At 34.7% G+C, this 24,271-nt stretch overlaps 2 protein-coding genes across 2 annotated transcripts; both read right to left on the reverse strand.

Moving 5' to 3' along the window:
• Positions 1-629: 629 nt before the first annotated feature.
• On the reverse strand, positions 630-5,030 carry tbr1a (T-box brain transcription factor 1a). Its single transcript, XM_051122435.1, has 6 exons — positions 4,483-5,030; positions 3,933-4,087; positions 3,624-3,745; positions 2,074-2,235; positions 1,921-1,982; positions 630-1,572 (listed from the first exon to the last, which is right to left on the reverse strand). The coding sequence occupies exons 1-6, from the start codon at positions 5,028-5,030 to the stop codon at positions 792-794; spliced, it is 1,830 nt and encodes a 609-aa protein (XP_050978392.1). The 3' UTR covers positions 630-791.
• A 2,679-nt stretch (positions 5,031-7,709) lies between these two features.
• psmd14 (proteasome 26S subunit, non-ATPase 14) lies at positions 7,710-19,146 on the reverse strand. Its single transcript, XM_051122440.1, has 11 exons — positions 19,034-19,146; positions 18,401-18,457; positions 16,279-16,350; positions 15,859-15,978; positions 14,187-14,257; positions 13,952-14,102; positions 10,328-10,435; positions 10,123-10,197; positions 8,218-8,343; positions 8,035-8,097; positions 7,710-7,898 (listed from the first exon to the last, which is right to left on the reverse strand). The coding sequence occupies exons 2-11, from the start codon at positions 18,446-18,448 to the stop codon at positions 7,800-7,802; spliced, it is 933 nt and encodes a 310-aa protein (XP_050978397.1). The 5' UTR covers positions 18,449-18,457; positions 19,034-19,146; the 3' UTR covers positions 7,710-7,799.
• Between the last annotated feature and the right edge of the window lie 5,125 nt (positions 19,147-24,271).

A 24,271-nucleotide genomic window follows, 5' to 3' on the forward strand; every position in this document is an offset into this window, starting at 1 on the left:
CGTTGTTATTCTTCGAGTTATTTCCTGGATTGTTATTGCAAATGATGAGCAGGAAGTCTCTCACTTCAAAATTGAAAAAACGTTGGATTCTTCAACGCAGAAGTAACCCTAAGGGTGAGACTTCCTGTTCATTAGCTGCTATAGGTAAATAATGAGAATAAACTGTTTCAAGAAGAAACTGAAACGGTAAAACTGTTTGCACTGCAAACCTGTGTGTTCAAAATTAAGATAATACATTAAAATAATATGGTAAGACACACCAATTTGCAACATCAATCAGCAAAACAAGCTGTTTTGTACAGCTGAAAATAGCTGAACAAAGATGTGACCGAAAGCCAGACCCATAAAATTTACAAATGGCCACGCCTAAACGGCAAAAATAAAGTGGATGTTTCACAATAAGCATCTAATCCAAAAAATACCTTTTTTTTAAAGATACTGTTTTGATGGATCACAATCAATACATTTCCATATTAAACAGAATTCTGATTTTAGGCTAATAATAATTTATCGAGATTAATTATATTGGGGCTGTTGTAACAAACACTGACATGTTTGTCTTTTTTTTTTTTTCATATTACCACCATCACAAATAATTATAATATAATAATTTAAAAAGAATACAGCTATGTACAACTGCCAAATACATCAAGTTTAGAAAGTTGAAGACGTTAGTTCTCATTCCTCTTCAATAGTGCAGTGCAACATGAAAAAAAATGCTTTATACATAAATAATCATCATAATGTTACTTCTATATTAACATTTAATTGCACACCCAGCCTAGGCGTGTTTACGTTGTATTTTCGAAATAAAATAAGTCAGATTCTTTAATTCCATCTTTAGCCTTGTTTGGCAGGACCTGCATGTCTTTTGCAACATCTGAAACTGGACTGATAGATGGATTTTTAAGTTGAGCCTCTTCCAAAATGCTTAAATCACTGGAATTGACAGATTTAATGGAAGACTGAGTTTTGGTCCATGTCGAATCCATGGCATCTTTACCTTCCAGCTCCTCAGAAACTCCAAGAGCTGATCCGTCTATTTCCAACATATCTCCATCCGCCTCATGCATGTAATTCAACTGTGTTGATCTTTCAAGAGTCGTATCCAGAATCCAACCAGGTGGATTTGAGATGCCCTTACTGCTGTTCTCCAGCGAACCCCGTGAATCCAATCCAGCGGCACTGCTGTAGTAATCCAAACTGTTACTAGTACCACTAGTAAAAGGCAGATCTTTCACTCCTGGTGTGGCGTAAGAGAGCAGAGCTGCTGTGTTAATATCGGTTTCGTATGATGGAGCAGAGGTGGAAGACACAAACCAGCGCTGCCCGGAGGTTGTGCTGCCCTCTTGGGATTGGTTTGAGGTCGCAAGACTAGTAAACGTGAGTGTTCGGTCAGCAGTGCCAGGGTCAGAGGTAAGAGCTGGAAAACAGGACTTTGTGTAACTGTTGACAAACTGCTCCTGAAATAAGGAGCTTGTCATTGCGTACCACGAGCCAGGCAGCGACTGAGAGTGTGGAGAGCCAGAGGGTGTAGGGGTCAATCTGTCGGTGTCAGAGCCACCGTAACTTCTGGAGACGTAGAGAAACAAACCAGGAGGAAATTAGGTTAAAATTTACATTAGTATGTCCATGTTAGTGACAGTGGGTCTCATTCACTAAGCATGCATATGTACCGATTTATGTGTGAAATCTGCGTATAGATGTGTAACATGTACATTTTAATATAAAGTACCACAATAAAATGCTTTAAGATGTTAGAAAATTGTAAAAAAATAAAGTTATTAGTTAATTTTATTATTACATTAATAAAAATACATCATGTTAATTTCTGCAGTTGAGTCAAAATTAAAATTCAAATCTGAAAACCTGCAAGAGAAATAATTATCAGTGCATTAATTTGCATTGAAATGCACTTACTTATCATAATTATCCCGAAATCCTTTAGCAAATGGATTGTGATCAATTTTTAGTTGTGTTATCTGAGGAAATAAAGAAAAATATTCATTAAATCAGTTCATGTTACATTTGTTATGTAAATGTAAATGTATGCAGTGACAGATTAGTTCTCACATCTGTGTTCTGGTAAGCTGTGACAGCTATAAACTGTGTTTCGGGAAAGGTGAATGTCTGTACTCGATCAGGATCGCTCGTATCTTCATCTCCACTCTTTTTATTTATTTCAATCACATGCAGCCTCGGCTGATACTTATGGAGAGACTGCAGAACGATCATCTTGAAAGACAAAGAAAAAGAGTCAACATAAAAAAAAAAAACTGCCATTTCAAGAAACTTCACAAACTGCATCCAAGTTATTTTTCAATGCGGAAGCAAACTGTTTTCTGGTAATGTGTAGGAATTCCAGTTTATAAGCCGCCACTACTTTAATAAAGTAAGGAAACAGCTCACACACTTAGATATAACCACTTTGTCAAGTCAAAATAAGACTTAAAAAGGCTTGAAAACAAGATCTGTGGTGAGTAAATAGCTAGTAAGTAGTTAGTTTTCACACCGCATTATCAATCGATGACGGCACTGAACGTAAACAATGCCACTGAACCAAACGAAACTCGCATATTTTGCTGATTATTGCTGCTGAAAATGGCCAATTATTGTCATGTTTGGGGCTGTACTAATCGGTCGGACCAGGAAAAACATTTGGAGTACTATAAATGTTTTAACAAATCAAGTAGAAGAGTGCAGAAAACTGTCAAAGGAGCAAAAGGCGTTTGTGGTTGGCCAAAATGAACCAGGATTTCCAGGGCAAGAATCTTGACAACATTCCTGTTTGTTCTTATCTTTTCTGTGGTTTAGACAGCATAAATGATCAGAACAACGTATTCAGTAGTACATTAACCATGCAAGCAAACCCTCGAACTTTGATGACTGATGATCAAAAGTCAAAAATAGGCCTACACTGTAAAAAATAAAAAACACAATTTGTTGAGTCAGCTTAAAATAATTTGTTACCCTGCTACCTTAAAATGTTAAGTTCAGTCAACTAAAATAAGTTTATTCAACTTGAAATGTTAAGTTGTACTAAGTAACAACTTAGATATTTGTGTTTTCTAAACTTAACAGATGGGTAAGTAACCCAGCTGCCTTAAAATTTTAAGTTGATTCAACTCAAATATCTAAGTTGTCACTTAGTATAATTTAACATTTCAAGTTGAATAAACTTTTTTTGAGTTGACTGAACTTAAAATTTTAAGGCAGCCAGGTTACAAATTATTTTAGGTTGACTCATCAAATAGTTTTTTACAGTGTAGTTAAAAGTCAACTATTAAAAAGAATAGCTAAACATAAGTTCACAAATAAAATATATTGTTTACATTTTTCCTGCCTTTTGTTATTATTTTGGAATAAATGTAAAATGCTTACAAATACTAACTTGATGAAATTCATACTGGGCTTTAATAAATATAAAATATATTTTTTCCCTTTTATGCAATGTATATATATATATTAGACATGGCACATTACATTTTTACAGAATACATTTTTAAAAATGGCACTTTAAGGTAACATGTTAGCATAAAATTTATTTATTTTTTTATGTGCCAGCTGAAATCAGTTGGATGTTAACATGTGTCATGTGAAGAGAAAATGAAATTAGAAATCACTTGAGTAGTGTTGCTGGAAGCTCCCTTGTTGTTCGTCAGCTTCAGTTTTCCGAAAGAGATCTCCTGACGCATCCAGTGCGCGCCGGTGTTTGGCGAGTCCGGGTGCATGTACACTCGGCTTCCTTAAAAAAAAAAAATAGGTAAAAACTATTAAAACGGAAAATAAACATTATATTACACAAGATATAGAGTATGTATATTAATGTTTTAGTTTTTAAAGTGTATTTATAAATTTGGTTACTTGCGCTTTGGGAAACGGAGCAAAGCTTTATAATAAATTCTTCTGCAGTCGATTGATTATTAGTTTACCCGTAACATTAGTGTCCGCTTTGCCGCAGGGAATCCATTTTCCGCCCTGAAACCTCCAGTGGTTCGGATCCGCCAAAATCACATCCACAACGATATTGTAATGACACATCGGGTCAAGACCAGAAACACTGAAACTCAGGAACGGAAACATCCGGCTGCAGAAAAAACGAACCGAAAAAACAAATTACATTTCCAAAAGTAGCCTAAAATAACATGAATACATTAAAAATAAATATTGCAAAAGAAAAAAAAAAATCAACGACACATTGCAATAGCTGAAATAGACTAATGGACATCCTCTTGCAATGATTGAACTAGAACAATTACTTTTCCAAAAAAATAAAAAATAAATAAAAAATGACCAGTTTAATGGCTTACAATTACAATTAACTATTACACTGACATTAATAAAATATTTAACAAATAAAAATAGAATATTACAAACTAGCCTATCCAAAATTAAAAACAAAAGGTCATCCTCACAGTCACTTGATAGAAAAAAAAAAAAAACTTGAAATGAATACACATTTTTAAAACCATACAGACTTACCGTCCCTGTTTAGTAATGATCATTTCTGTTTGGTGTCTGTGAAATTTAAACCACAGCGCCCGGTTACAGAGGTAAACCTGAGCTTTACCGGGCACCGAGGCAAAAGGATAGACGGCGGCGTTTGTGTAAGTTTGTCCGTAGGGCTGTGAGTACGCGTAGCTCAGCCCATTGTACGGCCCGTCGCTGATAACCGGGTGAGGTGTCATGTAGTGACTGGAGAGTGGAGGGAGCGCGGGCACCACATGCTGCCCCGAATACGAGAACATGGCAGAAGACGAGAAGAAATCCGTCCGCGCTTGACTTGATTCAGGCAAATTACACTTATCCGCTCTTTCACTCTCATCCCGTGCCTCGGAGACGTAGTCTAGAGCGCTTGAGGGGTTTCCCATCCCTGTGGAGAGTCTTTTCAGCGGTGGCTCGTTCTCCAGGGTATCACCGGAGGAGGAGACGCAGTCGTTCCCCGCGGCGATGATGTGCGTAAAATCATTGTCCACACTCACAGGTTGGTTAACCAGTGCGGACGGTGAGGGGAGTTGCTGCAGGTGCATAACTCAATGAGAAAGTTCTCGGAGTTCAGCCTGGGTTCAGACCTCAAACATCCTGCTTTGGCTGGTTGTTCATGCCCTCTGCTGCATATGCCAGGTTGTTAGAGCTTAATATAGGAAAATGACGTTGCTCCACGTTTGAGAACAGCAGAACTGGCTGGTATTTACATTTAGATTAGCATTAAAGCGGCTGTAAGCGTTTGTGGAGTAGGTTAAGTGTTTAAATTAGCCCTTCTACCTGAAAACTGTCATTAAAATAGCCGAGAAAAATCACTGTAAGGAACTGTAAATGAACAAAAGAACCTGACCTTGTCAGGCAGTCAAAAATCTGTGGCGACTGTTTGTTAAAAGATCTTGGTATTGTTTTCAGCAGCGTTCGGGAACTATTTTTATACTATTATAAATTATTAATCTATTGTTATTTATTAATAGGCAGTATTTTTGCAATTTGGTTTGATGCTGCTAGTACAGAAATTTGCGTTAAACAGCGTTACAGCTTTTCCTACTACTGATTTTAATATATAAGGTGAGCATAAAACTAATAAAATGTTTAATAAAATTTTAATAAAGTGCCGCTTTTTACCCAGAACTTAAAATAGAGGAACGCGTGTTACATTATAGCTAAGTACATTACGTAATTGGTCCATTGTGGAAGTGATAAAATAATCTACAAATGTGACCATTGACTACAAAACCAGTCATAAGGGTCATTTTTTAAAACTGAGATTTATACATTCACATAAAAGCTGAATAAGCTTTCCATTGATGTATGGTTTGTTAGGACTGGACAATATTTGGTAGATATACAACTATTTAAAAATTTGGAATCTGAGGGTGCAAAAAAAAAATCTAAATAATGAGAAAATTGCCTTTAAAGGAGTTCACTTCCAGAACAAAAATTTACAGATAATGTACTCACCCCTTGTCATCCAAGATGTTCATGTCTTTTTTTATTCAGACATAAAGAAATTATGTTTTTTGAGGAAAACCTTTCAGGATTTTTCTCCATATAATGGACTGATATGGTGCCCCGAGTTTGAACTTCCAAAATGCAGTTTAAATGTGGCTTCAAACGATCCCAGCCGAGGAAGAAGGGTCTTATCTAGTGAAATGACTGGTTATTTAAAAATAAATAAATAAATAAATAAATAAAAATAATACAATTTATATACTATTTAACCTCAAATGCTCATCTTGTCTTGCTCTGCCTGAGCTGTTTTTTTCAGGTTCATAACAGTTAGGGAATGTCAAAAAAAACTCCCATCTCATTTTCTCCCTCAACTTCAAAATCGTCCTACATCGCTGTTTTATCTTTTTTGTTAATGGTGTTTGATCTTCTTTGCATGTTCACTTTGCAAACACTGGGTTGGTATTTCTGCAGCGATGTAGGATGATTTTGAAATGATTTTTGAAGTTGAGGGAGAAAATAAGATGAAAGTTTTTCGACCTACCCTGTCTGTTTTGAACCAGAGATGCACAGACAACTCATGCACATAGCAGAGAGAGACAAGACCAGCATTTGAGGTTAAAAAGTATATAAATTGTAATTAAAAAAATAAATAATCGTTTTGCTAGATAAGATCCTTTTCCCTCAGCTGGGATCGTTTGAAGCTGCATTGAAGCTGCACCATGGAAGTCCACTATATGGAGAAAAATCCTGAAATGTTTTCCTCAAAAAACAATTTCTTTACGACTGAAGAAAGAAAGACATGAACATCTTGGATGACGAGGGGTTCAGTACATTATCTGTAAATTTTTGAACTTCTTTAAAGTTGTCCAAATTAAGTTCTAAGCAATGCATATCACTAATCTAAACGTAAGGTTTTATATATTTACAAAATGTCTTCTTGGAACATGATCTTTACTTAATATCCTAATGATTTTTGGCATAACAGAAAAATCGATCATTTTGCCCCGATACAATGCATTTTTACCTATTGCTACAAATATAAGACCAGGGTGGTCCAGGGTCACAAATAAAACAATTAACAGCCAGTCAGTTATTAAGGCATAATAATCTTACATCACCTTGTAACTGCGCAATGTTTGCTTAATTGCTGAAAAAATGCAATTTGATATAGGAACCGATTTAGAGATGTATCCACCTTGGGCATGGCCATTTTTAATTTTATGGGTCTGGCTTCCAGTCTTATTAGCTCTAGCTGTACAAAACAGCTCATTTTGCTCCTTGATATTGCAAATTGGTGTCTTGCTGTATTATTTTAATGTATTATCGTAATTATGAGCACACTGGTTTGTAGTGCAAACCATTTTACCATTTACTGCACGTTATTCTTCTCATCATTTCCCTTTAGCGGCTAATGAACCCACTGGCTTACTTCCACGTTAAAGAATAAGGTGGATAGAATTAGAGATTTGTAAAGAGGTGACTTCAAAATATTCCTAAAATCAAGTGAAACCTTTTAGACAGGAACAACCATGTTTACCGAGCATGCAAATAAATATTTCACACTGATGCTCACTTTAGCGTTCTCCTGAAGTGCTGTCATCTTAAAGAAGGTGTTTCAGTGTTGTTCTCTGAAAATCTCCCTCCGAGCCTGGAGCTTCAAGGGGAAGAGCAAGGACAGCTGATTTACACTGAAACTACATTACATCCCTTTTCTCTAATAATTTAAGATCGACATTGTAAATGTCGATGTCTATTAAGAAAGACAAAAAAAATTTACTGGAATTTTGTGTTTATTTCTTAAAAAGACAAAACAGCTGTAGAATATGAACATTTATGCACAGACAGAGAGACAGAGGGAAAAATCACTGGAACACAACCGTGTCCAACATTGCTGCGAGGCACTGCACAATATTGGATGTCATAAGAACATCCACATGCTCTTCCAAATGCCGTTTGGGATCCTAAAAAAAAAGAGGAGAATAGCAGGTCTATGAAGTCCTGTAAACCTAATGCGATGCAAGGTCACATAGACTTTACAATAAATACAGTAACAAACAACCAACAATATAAAGATAGAAACAAGAAGAAACTACTAACCTGTTTTCCAACGTTCTTAATGGCAAGTTGCTCAGGAGTCATCTTGTCCTCTTCCTCTACAGCCTGAGGGACAAAACCAAAAAAGTATTAAAAGCCAAAATAATAATACATAAAATAGAGACAAATACAGATAATAAAATATAGTAAAGCTGCATTTTAGCATGTCCCTATGGTTTTTCCTACCTTATTGTAGTTTTTAGCTAGTTCGAGCATCTCTTTGACGATGGTCTCGTTCAGTTTGCAGTGCTCACTGTAATCCTGCAGGGTCAGACCCTCCATCCAGCTTTTCTTATGGAGGTTCAGCAACATCTGAACACAAACAAACACTATGACTGTCTAGTTACATCAAATGAAGAATGAAAAGCATGTTTAAATGTTACAACAGAGTCAGAAATTAATGAGAGCTTGTGGCAAAAATAACACCAAAATGAACAAAAAAAAAAAAAGCACCATAAATTTAAGACAAAGTTGGAAAACAACATATTACACCTGTCACAATCAAATTAAAATGTGAAAATGAACGAAAATTGTCAATTCACACAATTGCATTCAGATTCACTCACACTGCATCAGTTTACATGCCGTTCTGTGCAGCGTTGAGCCTTATAACCAATCAAACGCGTTTCTGTTGAACTTAGGAAAGCATTGGCCAATCAGAGGCGCTTAGATTAGTCAGCGCTGGAACGCTGGAGCGGTCAAGTGCACGCAGTGCAGATACGATGTAAATAAAACATTAATTTCATGGCTTCAGTGATTATAAAGAGTTTTTGCATAACCTTTTTTTTGTCTGTGAAGCCAGAATGTGACATACCCAAAACGAAACAAAAACGTTTACATTGTTTTCTATATTGAAATTAATAATCATTACAATACAAAGAGCAATAACCTACAATAATGATTTTGTCATAGTATTGCAGCCCTGTGAGCTCGTTTTTTACATGGGTAATTTAGATATAATTTTAAACAGTCTATTGTTATTGACAACAGTTTAAAATACTGATTAAAGGAGAAGTTCACTTCCAGAACAAAAATTTATAGATAATATACTAACCCCATTGTCATACAAAATGTTCATGTCTTCCTTTCTTCAGTCGTAAAGATATTATGTTTTTTGAGGAAAACATTTCAGGATTTTTCTCCATATAGTGGACTTCAACAGTGCCCCCAAGTTTGAACTTTCAAAATGCAGTTTAAATGCTGCTTCAAACGATCCCAAATGCGGTTGTAAACGATCCCAGCCAAGAAAGAAGGGTCTTATCTAGCAAAACAATCGGTTATTTTCATAAAAATAATTAAATTTATATACTTTTTAATGTCAAACGCTCGTCTTGTCTCACTTCGCCTGAACTGTTTCTGGTTCATAACAGTTAGTGTATGTCAAAAAACTCCCATCTCATGTTCTCCCTCAACTTCAATACCGTCCTACATCACTGTTTTACCTTTTTTGTCAAGGATGTTTGATCTTTTTTGCATGTTCACTTTGCAAAGACTGGGTCGGTACTTCTGCAGCGATGCAGGATGATTTTGACATGATTTTTGAAGTTGAGGGAGAAAATACAATCAGAGTTTTTCAACATACCCTAACTGTCTTGAGCCAGAATACACAGAGTTCAGGGAGAGCAAGATAAGACCCTCCTTCCTTGGCTGGGATCATTTACAACCGCATTTGGGATCATTTAAAGCCGCATTTAAACTGCATTTTGGAAGTTTAAAATCGGGGCATGCCATCAGTCCATTATATGGAGAAAAATCCTGAAATGTTTTCCTCAAAAAACATAATTTCTTTATGACTGAAGAAAGAAAGACATGAACATCTTAGATGACAAGGGGGTGAGTACATTATCTGTAAATTCTTGTTCTGAAAGTGGACCTTTCCTTTCAAGTAATTGGGTAAACTTATTTTTTAATACTATTATTTAGTTTTTGACATGAAAAACAACATAGTATGGTTTTCATAATAATTATGTGATTTTAAAAATTGCCCTCACAAATGTAAAAAAATGCCCCTGGAAATCAATTCCAGGGGGCAAATATTGCCCCTTAATGAAAAAGTTAATTTCTGACCCTGCATTATATACAAGTTCAAACCTTCTGTTCCAATTCATTCTTCCTGTAGTTGATGGTAATTGAGTAATAATGTCTGTTGAGCCCATGAATCAAAGCCTGCACAAGAGAAACAAGTCTTATTAAAATATACAATACAAATAATATATATATATATATATATATATATATTTTTTTTTTTTTTTTTTTAAATAATATTTATTGTATAAAGACATATAAAATATATAACCTGAATAGAGGGCTTGTTAAGGTGTCCCAGGTTAGAAGTGGTTTGACGCGGCTCGTGACCCAATACCATCATATTGGCATTTATTAGCCTGAAAGCATCAATGACAACCTGGAAAGGAAAAATAAAAAGTGGCGTTACTGCAGCAAATCAGTGGTTTAGAAACATAATGTATATGCATTACGGAAGCTGCAAAGCAACCTCACTCTGTTTCTAGAGAATGTGAGGACACCAGTAAATAAAATCTGATCTAATCCGATGGAGTAAAAGATAGAGAGAGAGCACAGGCTTTGCAACAATAGCTAATGCTTTGTGCTGTCACATCACATATGCAACAACAGCACACCTGAGATCACACACAGGTCAGGCCTGCCCACATGAAGACTGCAGAGCAGAGCATCCGTCACACACAGATACTTCACAGTCATGTACACAAACATACATAATGGAGGAAAGGTGACGATATAAACCTCTTATCTAATATCAGTTTAGTCAGGGCCAGTTTTTTCCACTGATTCTACAAATTCAGACTTTCAGACTGTACGATCATAGCACATGGACAGGTAAAAACTTCCCAGACTAACTACAAAGGACATTTATGTAGACAACAGTATACAAGTCATACAAAAGAGTGCTAAAAAAAAAGGGAGCGGATTGTCTAGAAAGTAGCGATCACGCACACATATACAAAGTAACACCTCCTGTACCCTGGGGACTCGTTAGATCCTGACTGAACCAACTGGTGTAAAATCCTGCAGTGTCCCGCATCTGTGCTGAAGGGGATGTTCCCTCTGCTGAGATGTGGGGTGTGAGTGTGTGATGTATTATTGTCAGACACTGGAGAAAGTCAGACTGACTGTGTAGTGCTGACACTATGAAGAACTCAAAACACGCTTACCATGTTCACAGAGAGGCGATGATACTCTGGAGGTGTGGGATATGAATATTTTAAAATGGAAAACAAACAAACCTTTCAGGTCAAATGCTTAAATGAAGTTGAACTAAATGTTTTATTGCCTATCCCCATCCCTGACTTGGACATCAAGTAAAGATTTAGTAAGTAAATTATATTATTTGTCAATGACTCTCCATGTACACACATAAACGGAATTTAAGCATCAAAAAAATCGTACACTACCTTTTAAAGGTTTGGTGTCAGTAGGCGCGTTTCCATTACAGATTTGCGCAAAACTTTGGTGATATTATATAAATGTTGATAAAGAAGTATTGCGAAATGACAACGTTTCCATTAACTGATGTTATGCGACCAAACTGAATTTGTTTCTCTCACGATAAGTCATGGCAATGGATTTTGGTGGGATTTGGACGGATTTTGGCTTTATGTGATTGGAAAAGGGGCGTGTGCGTGTATCTTTCCACAAGCAGCGCGGAGAGACGCTTCAGAAACCCGTGCGGTGCTGCTGGTATAATCATAACATCAGCTCTGGTGACCGCGTCTGAGCCGTTATGCGCCGCAGACGCGTACAGCGCACACAGTCTAAGCATTAATATAAGGGAAAGCCCCTTTATACTTGAGAATGGCTACGTATGAAGTGTTTCTTGGAGTTTACAGTACATTGAAGAATGATCATATGACTTTTCACATGTGCCATGTGACCTGTAAATGCGAAAAAGACATTTCCATTGCAGTTTTGCAAAATATTCCTTTTTCGAATTTCCTGAAAAACCATCTCATGCGAGTGTAAAAACTTTTTTGCAATATATGGGAGTTTTTGCGTTTCCATTAGGCTTATTTTCAATTCGCAATTTAAATTTGCGCATCTTGAAGGGTAATGGAAATGCGCCTAATAAGACTGGTGATGTTTTACAAAGACGTCTCTTATGCTCACCAAAACTACATTTATTTAAAGAAAACCACAGTAAAAATAGTATTACTTTGAAATATTATTACAACTTAAAATATGTGTTTACCATCTTAATATACACTACCAGTCAAATGTTTTTGGACAGTAAGTTTTTAATGTTTTTTTAAAGAGGTTTCTTCTGCTCACCAAGCCTGCATTTATTCGATCCATAGTACAGAAAAACAGTACAATTTTTAAATATTTGTATTATTTAAAATAACTCTTTTCTATAAGAATATATTTTAAAATGTAACTTATTCCTGTGATTTTAAAACTGAATTGTTAGCATTATTACTCCAGTCACATGGTCCTTCAGAAATCATTCTAATATGCTGATTTGCTGTTCAAGAAACTTTACTATTATTATCAATATTTTAAAAAGTTGAGTACACTTTTTTCAGGATTCCATTCAAAAGCTTGGAGTCAGTATAATTTTTTTTTTTTTTTTTGGGGGGTTATAGAGGGGGGTTATAGAGATTAATACTTTTATTTAGCAATGATGCTTAAAACTGAGATTGATAAAGACATTTATAATGTTTCAAAAGATTTCTATTTCAGGTAAATGCTGTTCTTCTAAACTTTGGATTCATCAAAGAAACCTGAAAAAAATGTAATTCAGCTGTTTTCAACATAATAATAATAAAAATAGTTTTTTGAGCAGCAAATCAGAATATTAGAATGATTTCTGAAGGATCATGTGACTGAAGTAATGATCACAGGAATAAAGTACATTACTTTGGATTGAATAAATGCAGGCTATATATATATATATATATATATATATATATATATATATACACACACACACACACACACCTGTGATACTTTTGTCAGGATTCTTTGATGAATAAAAAGTTTAAAAGAACAGAATTTATTTAAAGTTGAAATCTTGTGTAACAATATACACTACCATTCAAAGTTTGGGGAGAAATTAATACATTTATTCAGCAATGATGTGTTCAATTGATACAAAAGTAATAGTAAATGTACATATTGTTAGAAATATTGATAATAAATTAGCATATTAAAATGATTTCTGAATGATCATGTGACACTGAACACTGGAGTAAAGGCTGATGAAATTCAGCCTTGCATCACAGAAATAAAATATATTTTAAAGTATATTAAAAAAGAAAATGGTTATTTTAAATTGCAATATTTCATAATACTACTTTTTTTCTTTATTTTTGGTCAAATAAATGGAACTTTGATGAGCATAAGAGACTTAACATTAAAAATCTTACTGATCACAAACGTTGGAACAGCAGTGTGTATATATATATATATGATATTTAAGTCTTAAAAATATTTCCAAAATCATACAAACTGATATCAAAATGCCTTTGTTTAGGGCACTTAATAAATAATGAGTATATCCACACTGCCTGTCATTTGCTGTCTCTTTTTTTGTTCATTTGTTAATGCCCCCTTCCTCTTTCTATAATAATCTCTTGCTTTCCCCATCCCCCTACCCAGGGCTGATGGGAGAGATGGAGTCCTCACACTATCTCACGTGGTTCAGAGGGTGCTAATAGAGCTCACAGCAGCAAACAGACAAAAAAAAAAAAAAAAATTCAGACATCCAGGCACTCTCACAGGAAGTGTGAGCGCACATTCACATATACAGAAGAAAAGAAAGATCTCAGAATTTCTGAATAATGTGTGAGAGAAGCGGTAATATCTGTAAGAAGCAGGTGACTTTCAAAATTAAATTACTTATCAATTTTAAAAGGGCTGTAAGCCTATGTTTATGATCTGTTACCTTTCCCTTGACGCTCTGGATGGGATCGACCACCACGGCGACAGCACGTTCCGACAGCGCCTCAAAACTCTGCTGTGTGTTAATATCCACACCTGACAACCAGCAGCCAAAACCGGGGTGACTGTGGTACCAGCCCACCACCATCTCAGGCCTACAACACAGAGATCACAAACCTTCATAATCTGACAGGCAATTTCATCTCAGAACAGTGGTTAGGTTTTCACCATGCCCTTACCTTCCCGTCTGCTTTAACATGTCTAACATCTTGGCTTGAAAAACAGGGTCCACGGCCTCAACGCTCACACCCTGTCAACAGAACAGAGATCCAAAAACACTATAAGAGCACAGGTGAACAGAGTATGGAGTGTAAAACAAACTAGAGCTTGCTGTTCAAATTGATGGGACATCTTTTGAAATACAGAAACAACTGAATAGGAAAACAACACTTTAGTCAGGATCAAGTTGTTGGTAGTGATGTGCAATAACTATCGTCTATGATAAAAATCGTGTTTTTTTAACAATGTGGAAGCTGATATTATGCAAAAAAACAAACAAAAAACAGTATCCAAAAGCATTCAATGTGTGATGAAGCCTATTGGAAAGCAGTTACAATCCAGGTTATGGAAGCAAAAAATATCTCTTTTTTTTTATTTATAAGACACTATATAGTTAAGTACTTTCACACAAGATTGTTCTCCTGAATGAGTGCAATCACAAATGTGATAATGATTTTATACAATAGTTAAACAAGAAGTTAATATTGAGTGAGTTACATTTTAGACACAATATTGATTTTTTCTGTTTCGCAAACAAAAAGAGCTCCAAACAAAGTCAGAGTAGAGCATTTGTAGTGTTTCATTCATGAATGATCCTGTTTTTTGAATGAATCTTTTGAGTCAGTGATTCAATTATCCATATATAAAGACACCTAATCACACTTCATTTCTAAATGAATCACCCATTTTGAACACATTATTTAAATGAATGATTTAATGAATCACTTAAGACAGAGACTTGCTGCCACCTACTGGTGGTTTTAGTGTCTTTATTTTATCCATGACAGGCCAAAACCTATGGAAGCACATTTCCACCACTGAATAAATAAAAAAAATAAAAAATAAAAAGTTATTGCAACCTTTTAATCTCACAATTCAAACTTTTTTTTTCTCAGAATTGCGAGTTTCTATCTTGCAATTCTGACTATAGATATAAACTCTATATAAATTGCACAACAGTGAGTTATAAAGTCAGAATATTTCTCGCAAATGTGAGTTTGTATCTCACAATTCTGACTTTCTCCTCACAATTGCGAGTTTATATCTCGCAATTCAAGCTTTTCATGAAATTATGACTTTCATTTCTCAGAATTATGCGATATAAACTTGCAATTTGGAGTTATAAAGTCCAATTTTGAGGGAAAAAAGACTGATATGTATATATGATATGACTGATATGATATATCTCACAATTTTGACTTTATAATATGGAATTGCAAGTTAATTAAAAATTGTGAGAAATAAAGTCGCAATTCTGAGAAAAAGTTTATATCTCGCAATTCTGACTTTGTAAGTCGCAATTGCGAGTCTATATCACATAATTCTAACTCAAAATTGTGAGTTTATAGTTTACATCTCACAATTCAGAGTTCACAATTACCTTTTTTTTTGTTTTTAATACAGTGGCAGACACGGGCTTCCATATAAACCAGCCAGTACCAACAAGCATCAACACAAAAACACACTCAGAGCCAGTAAAATATAGTTTAATTATCATTTATCAAAAAAAAAAAAAAAAAAAAAAAAAAAAAAATCCCCAAAATATTTAGATGTCTCTTTTTTGTCAATATCACACACCTCTAGTTTTTAGAGGTGTCTATCTAGTTTGGAGTATATAGTTGTTTCACTCACCGTTCCTGACTGTGGCATGGCAAACACGTCAATCACACGTACGGTGTAATCGTCTACAAACTCTCCCAGCATCAGACCCATGACTTCCATGGGCACACCAGCACGGCCATGTTTCAGCATCTACACACACAAAAAAAGAGACAGAGAGAGAAAGAAATGACAATGCTGCTTCTGAAAATTAAGACATTTAACTAAATGCTTGTGCTCTTAAATATTGACAATCAGACTGGTACTGATCAATCACAGGGCAAAAATAATGTTTTTGGCCTCAAGTCAGTCTAATCATACATAGAATCAAACAAACTGTGACACAAACCAGACCAGAAGAAATTAACCATTACAGTTTCACTATATTTTGCACAGCACAAGAACAGGTGTAAAGGATAACATGTGTGAGAGGAGAATCATGTGTATACTGACCTTCAGCAGGGCGAGTGAGGAGATGTACACCTGTTCAGCTGTGTCCACAGCGGGGGCATCTGTGGGAGGACCCTACAGAAAACACACACAGTTACACTTCAGTCCACATGAGTCAAACCTCTTCAACGAGGCACGACAAAAGAGACAAAAACGGAATTAAGTACAGGTTTAAACAAACCATCTGAAGCATATTTGACATAAACGTGCAGTGACACAAAGTAATACATGTAATTACAAAATCAGAGAACCAAACCTTGACACATCTGAAGCGGATGTTAATACCAGGTGTCAACAGAGTCGTTAATTATTCTGCTTTTTAACAAAGCTCTTGAAATCACCTACTAATACAGGCAACAGAAGGTGAATGCAACTGCCGGATCATAAAGACTGATAAATGTGATAGTAAAAAATGCAATAAATCTCTAAACAAATGGAGTAAACGTAATGGCAATAAAAGGGTGGTTCTTTTGAATCTTTTTTAATATATTAATAATTACTTATTTGTTTAAATATTTTAAGCCAGCCTGGGAAGGAAGGAATATAGTATTATTGTTAGAGGGGGAAAAAAATTCAAAGTAGCAGGAGATCTGGACAGAGGTGCGAGAGCAGGCAATGTTCATAGATTGAGAGGTGCCGTGGGGATGCTTGATAAACAGATGGATGAAGGGATATCCTGCAATATCTATCCATCAGCTTGGGAAATGTCTCTTAGAGGTTTGGTGACCCTTGTGTAATTGTCATGTACACATTTATGTACAAACATAAGGTCATATGAGTATGTGTGATCATCGAACAGCCAATCAGAGCTCACTAGGATTGAAAAAAATTAATATGAATCCAATCAACACTTTAAGTCAATCAATACCGTATGAAGTATTCTTAACTTTTAAACACAAAGCATGAGCAGCCATAGACGGAAATAGGAGTTTGAAAGCAGCACGACTGAAAAAAAAAAGGAATCATGGGTGTTTTTTTTTTTCCTCTCGCTCTCTTCCGTGCTGACTGCTGGAGTGGGGTGTGAATCAGAGGGAGGCAGCTTGTGACTGGAAGTGTTAATTGGCAGAGAGAGCTGAGAGACAGCTCTCTACCCATCATGCACTCAGGCCTTGAGAAAAACCATGAGGACACTCTTATAATCCCGCCATCCCTCTCAAAAACACCCAAAAAAAGCACCCTATTTGTGCATCTGCTTACCGCCTGTCACATTTATGCTCAAATAAAGTTCATACATTTCTAGCATAGGGATTTTCGCTAACAGGAAGTGTTTGCAGTAATGCAAATGCCATTATGCCAAATCTTAAAGTCTGGACAGATGACTGGTTATTAAGGCGACTAACTTTTTAAGCTGGTTGTTTGCTAAAATGAGCTTAGGCTTGTTTCAACACCAGTTTTCAGCACAAAAAGGTCTTCGTTTTTAATCATATTCACAGCTATTCAAATTTTTTGGGTCACCAAGATTTAAAAAAAAAAAAAAAAAAAAAAAAACATTTAAAAAAGAACAGTAATATTGTGAAATATTATTGCAATTAAAAAATACAGTTTCTAATTTAATAGATTTTAAAATGTAATTTATTTCAAAAAAACATTTCTGAAAACATATTGCTGCTTAACATTTTTGTGTAAACTGTGACAGTTTTTTTTTGTCATTTGTTATTTAATGCATCCTTGTGAAACACAAATAATAAATTCTTCAAAAAATAAATAAATAAAAAATTACTGACCCCAAAATATTTGAACATTAGTACACTGGTGTATTTTCTATTAAAGGGCCCTTTTAATTAAATGTAACCGGATTTATTCTTAAATTTAGAATTAAACCTTTCTCTTTTTGTAAAACCACTCACCTTTAAAGATAACATTTTTATGGGCATTTATAATTGTTAAAAAAAAAAAAAAACATCAACAGCATGACAGTCAGGGCAAATCTTTTATGGAAATAATCAGTAAATATTTCCCAGTATCTCACTGATGGCAAGTGCAGTAAACATCAGTGTATATATACTGTGTGATGCAATCATCAGCATTCAGCTGTCTAATGACTGCAGGCTGCTGGGACTCACAGTAGATGCTATACAAAACACCATGTTTATTACATATATTTCAAAATCTCAAAAAATATTACCTGGCTGAGTCCGGGCATTCCCCCTCCAAGCCTCAAAAGCCGGTCCATTCCTTAAATCTAGACACATAAACAAGCATTTGTCTTTAGTTTATAAACCTGTCAGTCGTTTCATATTAAAAGACCTGGGCACGTTTATGAATGCTGCTGATTCACGAATATTCACATTGTATGTATTTTAAAACAACTACATTTCTTCATGAACTGTTTTCAAACTGTAACTAATAAAAACATTCCAAAATGTCAACCGTTAAATAACATTAATATGAGTTTTTTTGTAATCAGACAGATGATTTTAATTCACTGTCAAACCTCAGACTGCTAACATGCTAAGCTATTTAGCATAGTGCTCTTTACACTTACTCATATGTGGCTTGCGAGCACATAAACAACGGGAAAACAACCATTTGTAGATTTAAAATAGGCTATAAAATAGAGAATACAATTTGATTTTACTCATTTTTTAACTTCATTTAATCTCAAAACAACTGTAGGAAAGGCTAATAATGCTACAAAGGCTAAATACATCACTCAACAACATACTAAGGAGCGTTTAATCACAGAAATATCCTCTCGCACAGTACAATATGCCATAAACAACTGTATTATGATAGTAAACGTGTATTATTTCTTTACCTGTGTAATGAGAGAGAGAAAATATCTGAGTGCCTGCTGAGTTTCAGCCCGACTACAATGAATCAGCCAGAATTACCACCGTGAAACGGACCACAACAGGGTTATACCGGACAGAGAGGTTGGATTTTCAAAATAAAAGTCCTTTGAGCGCTTAAATAGTTATGAGAATTTAGGGCTAGGTATTGTATATTTTAGTATATTTAATTCCATACGCTACCAGTCAAAAGTGTTTTGTTTTTAATATTTTAATAGAAGTCTGTTCTGCTCACCAATGCGTTTATTTGATCCAAAGTAGAGCAAAAACAGCAAAATTTGTGAAATATTTTTACTATTTAAAATAGCTGCTTTCTATCTGAATATATTTTAAAATGTAATTTATTCCTGTGATTTCAACGCTTAATTTTTTGCATCATTACTCCAGTCACATGATCCTTCAGGAATCATTCTAATATTCCTATTTGCTGCTCAAAAAACATTTATTATTATTATGTTGAAAACAGCTGAGTATAATTTTTCCAGGTTTTTTTGATAAAAAGTTCAGAAGAACAACATTTATCTGATCTTTTGTAACATTATAAATGTCTTTATCATCACTTTTGATCACTTCAAAGCATCCTTGCTAAATAAAAGTATTACGTTCCGTAATTTCTTTCCTAAAAATAATTTAAAAATGATACTGACTTAAAGCTTTTGAATGGTGTAGTGTATAATGTTCCAAGAGCTTTTTATTTCAGATAAATGCTGATTTTTGGCTTTTTCTATTAATCAAAGAATCCTGAATGTACTCAACTGTTTTAAATATTGTTAATAATAATAATAATAATTGGATTCATAATAATAAATGTTTCTTGAGCAGCAAATCAGCATATTAGAATAATTTCTGAAGGATCATGTGGTGCTGAAGACTGGAGTATTGATGCTGATAATGTAGCTTTGATCACAGGAATAAATTACATTTTAAAATATATTCAAACAGAAAGCAGTTATCACAGTATTATTGCTTTTGCTGTATTTTGGATCAAATGCAGCATTGGTAAGGCTATAGATAGATAGATAGATAGATGGATGGATGGATAGATAGATTTTTTTCCTCATCATATTTTATCAGAGCTTTAGTTTTTAATTTGTATAATTTATCAGTATTTAATAGCTGCTAATGGACATTTCTATATATTGTTTTCTTTTTATTCTCTTTTATTCTATACAGAATGTTTACTCTCTTTTAATGTTTTTTACACAGATGTGTCTTTACTTAAATTTCCTCTTCTCCCTACAGACAATTTTGACACCTAGCTGGAGATTCAGTCTCCTGCTGTCCTACACTTGCAATCCAGCCTCCCTCATCCCACCATTGTGAGGTTTACATGTCCTCAGATAATCAATGCAGAGAACATCTGATAGCTGTGTGACAACAGAGAAGCATCTGCTCATGAAGGACCTCCATCTCCATTTTTTATTTTTTATTTTTGGAACCTGGAAAAATACAATACATTTTAGGATTTTTAACATTAAAAAAAGCTAATTCATGACCGTAGAAATATAGCCTTTAAAATCCAATCGTGCTTTTGCTCCCTGAAAACATTATTTTTAACACATTATTTTCTCTGTACTCTCACTCAATTCTCAATTGTCACCCACGGGACAGTTTCCTGACACAACAGCGCCATTCAACTCAAGTGACACGGATACAGCTGTGGATACTGGGCATGCGCAGTTTAACAGCGGGTAATTTTTACATCGCTCTCTGGAACTCTTCTGTGATGCCATGAGACATAATAACCACTAGATGGAAGACTTGAGCTGTCATTAAGTTAATGCGTTTCCCTTCACTCAATTATTGCACAATTTACAGATTTAGGGATCACCTTCTACACTTTTAGCCAACACAGAGCCCACATAAAAGCTAGAATTTCTCTGTACCACACACACACACACACACACACACACACACACACTACCAGTCAAAAGTATTTAAACAGCAAGATTTTTTAATGTTTTTAAGAAGTCTCTTCTGCTCACCAAGCCTGCATTTATTTGATCCAAAGTACAGCAAAAACTGTAACATTTTGAAATATTTTTACTATTTAAAATAACTGTTTTATATTTTCAAATGTAATTCCTGTCAAAGCTGAATTTTTAGAATCATTACTCCAGTCACATGATCCTTCAGAAATCATTTGAATGTTCTGATTTGCTGCTCATATTATTATGTTGAAAACAGCTGAGTAGATTTTTTTTTTTTTCAGGTTTCTTTGCTAAATATAACATTCAGAAGAGCAGTATTTATCTGAAATAGAAATCTTTTGTAACATTATAAATGTCTTTATAATCAATTTAAAGCATCCTTGCTAAATATTCATTTCTATAATATACTGACTCCAAGCTTTTTATTGTGTATAATGTTACAAAAGCTTTTTATCATCAAATAAATTTTACTTAACTGTTTAAATATTGATAATAATAATAATAATAATAATAATAATGTTTCTTGAACAAAATAGGACAAATGTGTTCTATGTTTCCTTTTTATATTTGGTTTTATGTATACGCTTTATTTTTTTAAGATTAACCGTTTTTTCCCCAAGGCATTGTTAGATGCCAATGTTTCATGTCATAGCTATGCAAAAACAGTATGATTTTAAATATTTAACCTCAGAACGATCTCAAAGTCATCTTAATTCAATTATAATTTATATAGGGTAACTTGTTATCTGTAACCTATTACTTGTCCAAGTAACCTTCCCAACACTGATTATTAACTGATCATATGAGCTTTATGGTCTTTAAACATCATATATAAGGTAGTAATATTAGCTAATAATGTCAAAAGCTAAATTTTCAATATAACACTTCGTAATATATTACATAATAATAAATTAAAAATGTGTGTGTGTGTGTGTACTTGTTTTTGCTACATTGTGGGGACCAAATGTCCCCACAAGGATAGTAAAACCTAAAATTTTTGACAGCAGGCCAGTCCCCACAATGTTAAAAAATTATTAAAAATAGTAAATGATGTTTATCTGAAAGTGTAACGATACAAACATGTTTTCTGTAAGGGCTAGGTTTAGGGTTAGGGTTGGGTTAGGGGATAGACAATATCGTTTGGTCAGTATAAAATCTATAGAAGTCTATGGAAAGTCCCCACAATTCACAAAAACAAACATGTGTGTATGTGTGTGTGCGCACCTGGTATTTATCACGTTATGGGGACCAAATGTCCCCACAAAGATAGTAATACCAGTAAATTTTGACCCTGTGGGGACATTTGTGAGGTCCCCATTAGGAAACAGGCTTATAAATCATGCAGAATGAGTTTTTTTGAGAGTTTTTTTAAAAGTGTGCACAGTCTCCTAATAGGGCTAGGTTTAGGTGTAGGGTAGGTGTAGGGCAATAGAAAATAGGGTTTGTACAGTATAAAAACCATTACGCCTATGGAATGTCCCCATAAAACATGTAAACACAATGTGTGTGTGTGTGTGTGAAAATATTCAGATGTAACCCCATTTGTAATTGTTAACATTTTAAAAATTAACTGTAATTTAATTACATATTTTTTCTCCGTAACTGTAACAGATTAATTAAATCACGTTACTCTGTTACATTCAACTAGTTCCTCCCCAACACTAATGCACCACAATTAAAAAAAAAAAAAAAACATTTTTTAAAAGCTTCTGTTTTACACATCTACTGCAGAACTTTCAAGGACCACTAGGGGGGACTCTGGGCTTGGTCAAATAAGCCTTTTTATACATCTAAAATATTACAAAACATTTTGTGATAACAGTGCAAATGCTTTTTGGCTGTGAAATTGCATTATTCAATATTCATGAAGCACATCACAATATTTCTTAGTTTGAAAATGTAATTAAACATGTTTCCATTTTCAATGAAACCCCTACCATTATTACGTAAGAGCGTATTATTTGGCGACAATTATTAAAATGGTTCAGGGTTAATTAAAAATACTATTTAGGACATCTTTAGAATTACAGAGTCAGAGTTCAGCCCGTCCACCAATCACGGCGGAGCTCCTGAGTGTTTCCACGGCTGCTGAGGCGTCTGTTCTAGTAATTATCCCCGCAGGACTCAGCGCTTATATGAGAGTCAAGCATGACCCCAGGGCAAAGTTCAAAGGAGACCTCTCGTCCTGGCAAAAACGAAATGTTCTCCAGAGGATGGCAGCACCCGCTGAAACCTCCCATGGAGAGAGATATGGGGCGTGACACAAATACGACACCCAATTCAGGGCATCGCATGCAGTTTTGCTAGTTGTCAGTCATGATATATGATCATCTGAAGGCTTGTAGCCTTTAAATCTTCTTTAGATTAGATCGATATCGGTTCCTTGCGTGAAACTGTTTCTGATGTGAAACTCGAGCAGCTTCCTCTGCCACAGCCCCCAACAGGAAGTGGTACAGTGAGAGGTGTAGGATGACTTCCTGTGGAAATGGATCTCTCTGCTAATCGAATCAGATGTGCTGAGCCTCGGCCTCTATCAGAACCACCTGTCGATAAAGCTCGACGACCTCTCTTCCTGTTTATCATTCAGAAATTGCCTTCAGAGAAAGTACTCGGTGGTTCTCAACTGCTTTTGCTTCAGGGTCAAGATTTAGCTCTGCAGGACATTGTGGCAAATCAACATGGTATCAACACGCTTTTTATTCAAAATAATAATAACAATAATAGTAATACATTTTGTTGGTGGTGGTGTTGTTTTCTAATTTCTCTCTTTCATGCTGTCAGCAGCCAGTAATTCACTGCATGTTTTTTTTTTTTTTTTTTTTTTTTTGATTGTGTATAACATATTAAATAAATGATACTATTTCATTAATAATAATAGTTATTATTATTTAGTTGAAATGTCTCTTTTTGAGGGTTTCGTGCCAACTATGTTTTTGACTGTTGCTGAGAGCTTCAAAATAAGAGATAAGCCAATAATAATGATAAAATTATTATTATTATTAGTGGTGGTGATTTCCAAATGGCACTCTTATTGTATTTAATGTAGTAAATAAATGTTATTGTTTTATAAATATATTAATTATATAATTATAATAGTGTATCATATATACAAATATATGTTTATTTACTACAGTTACTAACAGGTTGCTGGCTGTTGAGAGCAAAATAAGAGAGAAGCTAATAATAATAATAACTGTTATTATTATTATTGTTGTCATTGTTATACAATATAATTTATTTACTACAGTTAAATGCAACCATGTTTTTGACTGC

The sequence above is a fragment of the Labeo rohita genome, chromosome 11, assembly GCF_022985175.1.
Source record: "Labeo rohita strain BAU-BD-2019 chromosome 11, IGBB_LRoh.1.0, whole genome shotgun sequence".
NCBI classification, from domain to species: domain Eukaryota; kingdom Metazoa; phylum Chordata; class Actinopteri; order Cypriniformes; family Cyprinidae; genus Labeo; species Labeo rohita.